Genomic DNA, 11,314 nt, shown 5'->3' with positions numbered 1-11,314 from the left:
TCTTCCTTTTCTACTCTCTACTCTACTGTGTACTCTCTAATTTCTTCTTTGACTTATTTACCCCTGCTGTTTTTTGTTTTTGTAAATCATAGTATTATGAAAATTAAAAGAAAACAAAATCGAAAAGAACACACAAGTGTTATTATCCCTAGCTTTCGACGCGTGATTGGATGAATCAAGAGAGTTGACCATAATCTATATTACCAGCAATTTTTATGATAAAAAAAAAAAAGAAAAAACAAAAGTAACCCGAAGATTTGGTCTTGAATTTAGTCTTTATCAAGATTCATCTTTTTCAACTTTTTATTAGTAACATTCTAGACAATAGCATTAAACAAATTACACTCAAGTCTCAAACAAGTATTTCAAAGGTGAAAACGACTTTTTTCCACCAATATATGAAACTTCTTTTTCTTATAAATGTTTTATAGTCAGCAAATGTTACTGCCCAAGTTATATATTAGCCACGGATTTTGTGTTCCTATCTACTTTGTCTACATTATTATTAGTAATCCTAGTATTTTGATTAACAAAAACAAAACTTAATTGGTAATACATGGCTTAGTTGATTCACCATAAGAGAGAGTGAATGATAAATGTCCATACAAGGCGCTCGGCTTTGGTATAGTTTCCATCGAAACAATGAAGTTGTTGTTCTACAACAAAATTATGACATTATTGGAACAAGAAGAAGAAGAAGAAGAAGAGAAAAGGTACGTTTAAATAATTGAACTATAAATACACTGAAATAGACACGTGTATGAATATATGTAAATTACGTAGTAGTTCTGAGAAGTGGGGATCACTCTCAATCTCATCTGCAAACACACAGAAGAGAATCTTACAAGTGCCAAGCTGGACTGCTGGTCATAACTCACCTTGCGTGGGACTCTCCAATACCACGTGTCTTTTTCTTATGCCTTCATCTTCTTCGAACTGTCCTTCTTTTTTCCCTGCTTGCGAGACATCTCTGCTTTCCCTAATTATTATCTTTGTTTCTCTTTTGTTTTTATTATCTGATAACTACACTCTTTTATCTTGAACAATTTTTATTTCATAAAAGTAGAACATGTTATAAGTTTCCAAAATTTTGGTAACCATTAGAACAAAATATTGGCGAATCTTTATCTAGCTATGATTTTACAATGCAATAATAAGATTTACAGCATGCATATAATGTTAATCAACATATGAAATTGAAAGAAAAAAAAAATGTAGTTGTTGGCATGTAAGGTATTGTGTACGTTAACATAAAGATTAAAGAGTATGGGAACTTGTCAGGTTGCCCACATAAATTTAAATAAAACAGATACTTACTGTACAACTGGTCATATATTTATGCTTGGGACATTTTTGTAGTGTTTTTTTTTAAGACAGAGTCATTTTGATGTTATCTATGTATAATGTATGTGCTTGGATTCTTAAAATTCTCTACCTCCTCGATCGATATTGTTATGCTGGCAGAATGTTGAGATATTCTGACGATAGTTCAAATTAAAGGATTGAAGATTCAAATGGAAACTCCGATAAACTGTGTTGAATGTATATCATAACTGATAGGTATCATATGTAACTAAACGGTCCTTGACTCTTTATTGATAATGTATTTTTATTAGTGTATAGTTATCAGTCCATATATTCTGAAGAATCGAAGATATTTTAAAACATTTTGAATATGAAACGATACTCATTTTTTGATTCGTATTTTTCAATTTGATTTTTGACTTTAGAGTTTTGAAATACAGAAAACATACATATATAGTTCAGAAGGTCATTAATGGGTGGGTTTGGACGTATTTGGAAACCAATAAAAGTGTTGTAAGATAGAAGACAAGACCAATAATTGAAAGAAATAAAATTATTTGTATCATATTAATATTACCATGTTCAGTGGAACATATATAAAAGAGGCCCATTTGACACAAACGTTTCTTTTGTCAACAACCCATATGTTTTGTTTACAAACAACAACCTACATACGTTAATGTTATTACTTTGTACGAATACGATGCTTTTTCCAAATAATATTAAAGTTTGTAACTAAAGTACTTTGTTTTAACATAGTCCATAGTCCATAGTCCATAGTCCATAAACTAGTATTCGGCTGTGGCTGGTTTGTATAAGTGTTTAGTGCATATGCAACTTATTTCTCATCGAATCTTTTATATAATTGTATATCCATCTTATACTCTAACAAACCGAATTTTTTCAATTTAGCAAAAGAAAGATACGAATGTTTATGCTCCAAAATCTGATATCCCTGTAAAATTAAAGACTATCAATGCTTCTATTCACAAATGGAGAATCAAGTTTCTTTCCACTTTGAATCATTTTATGAACGAATGTAATTAACAGGCTTAATAAATGACCGAGGTTTGAAGTCATTAGCCTCACTGAAAATATAAACTTGTAAAGCCTAACATATACCATTGATGGGTTATAAAGTACAATGGGTGACTAGGAAGCCTTAAATAGGATATAAACTTGCTCTTGAGGCCCATTTGTTCGTGGAAGCAAACCCTAGAGAATGAACCCACATATCTCCTTCAAGTGGATGAAAGACAACAAGCCTCAACACTGAATGATCAGATTCAAATTACTGTACGTAATTAACGTTGTGAAGTATACATGTATAAATGTACGTAATGATCTAGATCATGGCTTTTGATATATATGTATTTACAAGTTTTATACACACATATGTATCAAATAAATATAAATTTAAAGTCGAAAGTCTTCCATATATATGGATCGGAGATGAGAGAATATTCAGTCATTTTATGACTTTCGTAAGTGTGTATAGCCTGTTGAACTTTCTTTTGTGAGCGCATGATTAACTCTCGAAACCTCTAACATAATTTGGTCTCTGATGATGTGATAATCCAAATCAATGTGTTGGAATCGGATGGAAAACTGATGAAACCCAAATTCGGTAAGAACAGACCTCAAATGAGTTGTAATTCCAAGATAATACGTAACTGGGATCAATCACAGTCACACATCGATGAGATTCCCAAGTGGGAGGGGTGTGAGGTGACTAAAGCTAATAGAAGCTGGCCCTAGAGCTGATGATAGAATAAGCGATCACCACACATAAAAGTAGTGAAGTCGGTAACAGGCACATGTTAAACTTGATAAAATAAGATCTCAGCAGAGACTATAGAAGATAAGGAACTAAAACAAACTAAACATCTATTGGAATATATAGGAAAATATACTTATGTCCATATACATAATATTGTTATATTCTCTAATAGAGATTAGGAAATTATCCTATCTTGGTCCCCAAGTTAGTTACCCTAAATTCTCTTTGTATATATACATGGTGTAATCGTCTAAGATCAATAACAAAAATCATTCAGTTTATCTTGCCTCCTCTAGTTTCTCCAACATCCCTTGATATATAGGAAAATAATCTCTGGACGTCTTCATTTTATACTAGGAAGCCCTAAAACGGTATAAAAACAAGTCTAAACATACTGTTTCTTAAACCTATTCTCAATTGCTCATGTATTTTATTTCTTCGCATTGCATATCTTAAACAGATGCTCATGTTTTGAATTGTTTTGTGTTTTAATTGTTTAAAAGCGGTATACGTCCACAACATCTTTTCTTATGTGGCCAAGTGCTGGCATGGGCAGAGTTGGTTCATGGTTGAAGCCACTAGCCAATCTTGACAATTACAAATATTTAAGATTCTTTAGAGACAACAAATATATCATAATCGGTTTTGGCTGAAGTCTAGAGTGCATGCAACTTATTTAACATTGAACTAGGATCGGACCCACGCTACAACGCGAGGAAATATTTATAGATACATGTGATCTATAACGGATTTCAATATATTATTTATTTTATGATAGTACGATATGAATCATATCTTTATGTAATGAGTTTAAATAAAACAGTAAAAAAGAAGTAAGTAAATTGAAAATAAAATAAGCACGAACGAATATTTATTGATATGTAGTTTAATTTGATCATTTTTATAGTGATATTATGAATATATGTAATATATATTAAAATATTTCATCTGTAAAAATTACTAACCGACAATGTTTGTTATGACAAACCAACCCGCAAAGGATTGCCTTTGTTAAAATATCAATCTAACCCGCTCTATCATGTGATTGTAAGTTTCTCAAGCTAGCTAGTGTACTTTTTAAAAGAATAGTTATATGAAAATAAGTAATGTTTGATCATTGTTTGTAGTTGACATGAGTAATATTTTATAAAATTGAAATATGTATAATATCTTAAACATTCTATAAAATTTAGATATTTATAATATTTCAACATTTTAAAAGTTTTGATATTTATAATATGTTTAAATTTTAATAATTTAAATATTATAATATTTTGAAAATTTTTAAAAGCTAAGAACTTTTAAAAGTTTCAATATTAATAATAATTTAAACTTTAAAAAAACTTAAATATTATAATTTTTAAAACTTTAAATATGCTCAAATAAAAAAATTGCATCAAACACTTTATATAGAGTTTATCAAATTGTTTTAAAAATCTGGAATAGTAAGAAGTTAGAAACATATTAGGCCTATTTATAATGTTTTTGAAATTTTGTCCACAAAATTCTAATCGACGTTGGATATTTTTTTCTTCTTCGATGGAGTAAAATTGAGATCTCTATTATTTGTGAAATCAATATCTCTATTATTATTGAGATATTTATTTACGGAATATTTTTGTTAAATTTGGTCTAACAAATAATGTTGATTTGATTTAGATTTTATTGTTAAGTTTTAATAAATGCAAATTTGATACGATGAATCTAAAATAATTACATAATTTCATAAGTTTCCTAAATTTCAGGACTCAACAATATTTTCGAAATTAGTATGCCATGTGTGGAATATTTTGTTAAGATTTAAGGAGGTAGTTAATGATAATTTTATTTAATACTACTTAATAAGTAGAAATCGTTTGTGAGATTTTTTGATGTTTTACATTTATAATTTTTATTTATTGATGTTTACTTTTTTTTTTGATAACCCGATAACCCATTAATTGAATCGTGGATTTATTCTGACCCAAATCCGACAGTTTTAATTTCGGGTTTTTTTCTGAAATTGATCCGATCCGAAAGCATTTTGTACTTATATATATAGGGATATGTAATAGAATTAATATATCCATCGCTCTTTCGTTTGTTTGCAAAGAGAATCAATATAAGTAGAATAATACTAGTACTAGTAAACGAAAAAAATGAAAGAGGCCGATACAAAATATACTTTAAAGACGACGATCGAGGCGAAGCGAAGAGACAATTGGAAAAATAAAAACGTGGAGAGGGTGAGAGACCCCACACTTGACTGCTCCTTCCCTCATTGGGCCACTCCCTTCTCCAAAGGCCATTTCCTTAATTTTTCTTTTTCTATCCTTTTAAAATTCCTTACTTTCTTCATTAGTCTTTTCCTTTTTTGATCACACACACAACCTATCGTAGTTTGCTGTTTACGTCTTTAAGAGGTAAGATAACATAAACTCTACTAGTATTTTTGCTAGTATTTTAATTCTTCAAGGAGTACGACCTAGGAGTAAGCATATTTCATTCCGGCTATGAAATAAAGTATCTTTTGTTTAAATATACCCTACGTATTCCCCCCCCCCCCCCCCCCCCCCCCCCCAAAACAAAAACTGTAGGCACCGATATCATAAAATGTTTTTGTGTAACTTGTAACAAGAGTAGACAAAGTATTTTAAGACCCAATCTGAGATCAGTTAGATATTAGATCATGGTTAATCAATGCTTCAAGTTTGCACACTTTGCTTCTAAGCTTTATTGTCCGTGCGATTTTACATGTGGTGTATGTAATTTGCTTTGTTCAGAAATCGAAATTCGAAACAATAAGCAAACTTGGGGTGATCTCAAGAGTGTATGATGAACAAAAAAAGACTTTTCACACTGCAATTTTTTTGTTTCTTTTTAAAATCCTCGAAAACTAATTAATTCTTAACGAAACAAAATTTAATATATCGTTGACACCAAATTTGTCATATATGAGAATAATTAACTGATTAATAGTATTCTCCAAGATCAAAAGACGATTCTCGGTACTGTTTTTCCCTCTTTTATTCGTCATGTTGCGTGTTCGCCATAGAGATAACAAGTATATTATCAAAAATTCATCGATTTGAAATCAGCAATTAAAGGAAAAATAAGGATAGAATAAACGACCTATTTTATAATAATTTGTATACATGTGCAAGCACTATACCAAAGATTCATATGTAAAAGAATAAATCAGAAATACGATCAAATTTCATATGTAAAAGAATAGTTTATTTCCATCCTCTGTATCAACGAAGACATTAACTTCAACCATTTAAATTCCTATATATCAAACTTGGATTTTATTTGTGTATTATTTTTTGTGATTTGAAAAATATGTAGTATTGTAATATAGTCCTCGGCAACGTTTGAAAATTTGACTAGCTAGATGTATAAAACAAATAATACATATAGAGTAGATGAGATGACCAACTACTTAATGAAATGACTCGTTCGACTAATATGAGTCGTGATCTTTGAGACCTAGTAGTTCTAAAATCTTTCTCGGGAATTATACCATTCGATTTGCAGCATCACATGATTAAATTAAATGCATAACTGGACCGACGTAATAGAAATCATTAGTTAAATACAACTATACTTATTAAAACGAACGATATAAATCGTCGTAATTACTAATATATCAAGAGACAGTAAAGGATTAGATCAGTTGTGGTCTTGCGGATAGCAAAATCTGGTCTGAAAAAGAAAAACCGAATATTCGCATAAACACCAAATAATACTAAAAACAAATAAATATTAATAAAAACCTTATCCGTTCCACGTGCTCTACTAATATACTTATTTGTCCCACTTTTTTTTTCTTCTCTCTCTATCTCTCGTAAGGCTTTTATCAGGTGTGGTCGAAACTAGACGACAAACCCATGCACCTAGGTAGACCTGGACCCCTGACTTGTCACGCCAAGTCACATTCAATGCACTGCGAGAACTACGTTACGTGTCACTGCCACGTAGATTGCTATATTTATTATAATACGTTATCCTCTACATCAATTTTCACGTCCGTTTGATCTCCCTTCTTAATATAATGACCATTAGATCTTACTCTACGGCTATCAATTGAAGCCTTATCTGTGTGTACCTGTCGCACTCGATCATTTGCTCTTGTGTGTGTGTGTTTTTTTTTTCTTCACAATGTTCATTTTCCGCGTAAAATTGTTTCTTCATCGTAAAATCTAGATTTTATCTTTTTGGATTTAATTTGTTTGTTTTGTATCATAATTTTTATTTTATTTTCTTTCGGACGAAAAAATTCTAAATAATGGAATTATATTATTCTCTAGAATGTATGGAAAAAAAAATCGAGTTAAAAAATGACACGTGGTTTTTTTTCTAGTTAATTTTATCGTGTTCGCACAAATAGACGGCCACCGACGGCACTATCGAAACCGATGGCACGACACATGACGGTGTCAACGGCGGAAGATGACGGAGTTAAGTTGGCGGTACGTTTATAAGGACCAAGCCACCGCGTTTGCATATAACGATTCTTCCTCCACGGGGGAAGCGTGAGGCCACGGCTCCTGAGCGAGATCCTCGCGGCGTCACATACGAGCCGCAATATCCGCTTCAGCTCCTCTCCTCTACCAACGAAAACCGTCGGAAGCGATTGAAGCACACGCGCGTACTGTGCCGTTGGCCTCGCGATTTGGAACCGCGACGCGAAATCTAAATCGACGATGTAACGTACGGTCTGAGACGAGGCTGAAGGTGTAGTAAACATGACGTCGATAAACTCGTGATTACCGGCGGTGAGTCCGCCGGAAGATTTCCATTTGGTTTTGCAGATGGCCGCATTGTGGCCAAGCTCTCTCAGAAGAGACATGACCTTACGCAATAAAACGGCACGCTGTTCGTGCTCAGATCTGAGAGACGACAACGCTTCCATTGCTCTCGCCACGTGAACCAGCACCGTTCTTCCGTATGAATCTTCTCTGAGTGAGTTCCTCAGAATCTTCGCTATATCGTCGGCGTAGTCAGGAAGCTCCGCTCCTTCCGAGTCAGTATCCGAATCGGAACCCGAATCTTGATCACACCAGCGTGAGTCATCATCGACGGTCTCAACTTCATCTTCCAAGAAGCCTTGTACAAGATCGGAGAGACAAGGTGAGTCGTCTTCTTCTTCGTAGTCTTCGATTCCGTCGCCGGTATGTTCGCTGCCGCTGCTAAAGCTACACCCAACGAGACGAGCCCTAACCTCGTCTGCGAGTGGATCGGTGACACGTTTTGCTCTAGAGAAACCCATATCAAAATGTATAAAGAAACACGTAACTCGAATTTTTTTTTCCTAGAAGAGAAGTTTGAATAAGAGAGAGAGAAGGACGAGATGGGTTTTTATAAAAGGTTCAAGAACAAGAAATGCGTGAAGAGAGAGAGAGAGAGAAGAGAGGAGTTGGGGCTCCGAATATTCGAAGAGAAGCTTAAGTTATTTATACTATAATTATTAGATATGAATAAAGAAATAAAGATGGAAGGTACATATTATAAGAAGACACGTAATAATGGGGAAAAGCAGAACCGGAGGATATACGATATACCACTTCTTGGTTACTAATAAGCATGACGACTTTTGGCCCGATGGGTTAGGCAAGCAAAAGCATATCCCAACAGGCAACGGGTATTTAGGGTTTTATTCCTCCCCTCATTTACATTTTTCACGCTTCCATGATTTTTAATTTCTTTAGTTAATGTTATAACCTATACGGACATAGTCGAAATGTAAACTGTTCACGTATATATTTACTATTTTCGGATTTTGGATACCGGCCGGATGGATGGATCTTGGGCTCGGTAGACCAACCACCGATGAGCCTTCAGATGGATTATAAAACTTCCATGTGTAGCAGCACGGCTAGTGAATCTTTAACAACATGTTATCAATTATACAAATATAAAGTTAATAAAATTAGAATGATAATGAATTTCGTATTCTCATAGATGTGCATGTCACTTCATGTCATACATTCAATGTTCATCTAACAACTGCATACACTAGACTCCCTCTCTCTAGCTCAGCTCTCTCTCACTAGATGGGGTAGTTTTTGAATGATGCTGGCCCAGGAAGGTTTCTCACAGGTTCCACATCCTTTTTTCTTTTCTGCAAAAAATAAAAAAGTATTGTATGTGATATACGATAGAAAATTCTTATAGACAATTTCGTTTAGACGGAAAAAACATAGATGGAGATATGTATGTGTTTTTACATTTTATTAATTGAAAAACTAACAACTCCATGACCCATGCTGCGCCTGATTCAGTTTGATCCAATAATAATAATAATAATTTCACCTTCAAGTTTGATTTGAAAACAATGATATATGTATGTTACTTCAAATTTGACGACGAGTACAAAGATATCAGTTTGACCAAATATCATAAAACTAAAAAACATATCTAGATTTATATTACCCTCCAAAATTATAAAATTAATAATTCACTATGGTCGTTTAGCGATTGAAAGTTCCTCTGATATTCTAGAAACAAAATCTTATCGTATGTCAACCATTCCATTGTAAATAGTCTTAAATGGTTGAGAAAAAAAGTATAACTTAGTTCGAAATTTCTAGATTAATTTTGTTTTCAGTTGAAGTTTTTACTTAAAAAAGAACTACAAGACAGATGTGATAAGTCTTATCAGTTTGTCGCTATAAAAATTTACAAGCAGATTGAGATGGTAGGAAAATAAGGGTTATCCCGTAAACAAATTACAGATAGAATTTACAGGAAAAGAGGACACGTGACAGAGAGATAAAAAAGAAAGAAAGGGAGGAATATGATGAATTGTGGTGGGGGCCAAATAGGTTGAGAGATAGATGATTGCCAAAGGGGAAGGCGTAGGGCCAAAAGAAGAAGAACCAACCCAAAGAGCCTTTCACCTTTGTCTCCCCTATCCTCTTTTCTTGATTTAATCAATTTCTTTTGGCTCTTCATGATAGGGAAAGGTGTAGCTAGCTGCGTCTCTGTAATTTTGTTAAATAATCTTCTTTTATTAAGACTTACCAATAGTCTTGTTTAAGCCGAGCATATACTTTAATTGTGATCCGTTTTGAGTTCAAGAAAAATTTATGGTTAAAGTGCAGAGAACAAGTCAATTTATGACTCGGTCTTTATTTATTGGTTGAACGTAAGATATGTGTTAGCCTGTGTCTGTGAGGTATTAGAAAACAAGCAATCTTTTGGGAGATCAGTGAGAGAATAAACTATACTATAACAAAGGTATTGTCGCCTAAGCATCCATGCACAAAAATTCACCCGGCTATCTTCAAATGATATTTTAAACTGACAATCATCTTCCATTAAAATTGTTAGTCTATTCATATAAAGCAATTAGTACCAACAACGTAGGGGAAAATTACACCAACTGAGGGGGAAAGCTTGCGTCGAATAACTTTTGCTAATTTAATGGAGGAAAAGGTTGGAATTTAGGAGGTGTGAAGAGTTCTCAGAATGAGGTAACGAAAAAGTGACAATATCTAATCATCTCTCTAGTAAGAACAAGAACGTGACAAGTGGGCTTTGTTATTTGGTTATGCTCGTTGTCCCATGCAGGTTGCGGTATACTATTATTAGAAGAACCCAAATCCATATACAAGTACACTATCGTAAAATTTATTTAAATGCGAAGAGTCAATGGATCTTTACTATTTTCTGGTGAAATCGTGAAAATTCTGCTGGTTTTCGAATAAAATACACTAAGGAGTAAGGATGATGCCAAGAAGCACTCTATTGTATAACCGTCTATACATGACTCCAACTGTCAAACATCTCCGATGTTCCTCTATTTTTTCTCTATAATAGAGATTTTCTATAATAGGAGTGAATTTTATTCCAATCCACCTTTATTTTCACCTCTAAAATAGAGATTGCTATTTTTTCCTCTATTTTCATACAAATAGAGAAAAACTAATTTTTACTACAAAGGATTCCTCTATAAATAGAGGTGGGTTCGAGTAAAACTTACCTCTATTATAAAGATCTCTATTATAAAAGAAAAAAAAATAGAGAAAACCATTAGAAATGGTCTAAATCATTGTTATGTATATAATGTACACTATCTACGAAACATGAAAAGTGCAAAATACCTAGAACGATTTCGTATTTCGAATTAAACTAAAATGAACTCTTTCTACAACAAATTAAACAAATAATAATGTCACGTATATATTTTTCTTACATTAACTGATCCAACTAACTTATTATGCATATTGCATTGCTCACATAATT

General features: G+C 32.9%; 1 protein-coding gene across 1 annotated transcript; it reads right to left on the bottom strand.

Annotated features, from left to right (window-relative positions):
* Positions 1–7,343: 7,343 nt before the first annotated feature.
* LOC104733574 (sulfate/thiosulfate import ATP-binding protein, putative (DUF506)) lies at positions 7,344–8,831 on the bottom strand. The gene has a single exon (XM_010453167.3). It carries the CDS (start codon positions 8,334–8,336, stop codon positions 7,434–7,436), a length of 903 nt encoding a protein of 300 aa, XP_010451469.1. The 5' UTR covers positions 8,337–8,831; the 3' UTR covers positions 7,344–7,433.
* Between the last annotated feature and the right edge of the window lie 2,483 nt (positions 8,832–11,314).

The sequence above is a fragment of the Camelina sativa genome, chromosome 1, assembly GCF_030686135.1.
Source record: "Camelina sativa cultivar CO46 ecotype springtype chromosome 1, ASM3068613v1".
NCBI classification, from domain to species: Eukaryota; Viridiplantae; Streptophyta; class Magnoliopsida; order Brassicales; family Brassicaceae; genus Camelina; species Camelina sativa.
The sequence above is the reverse complement of the archived record's forward strand: the minus strand, read 5'-3'. Positions and strand labels throughout refer to the sequence as shown.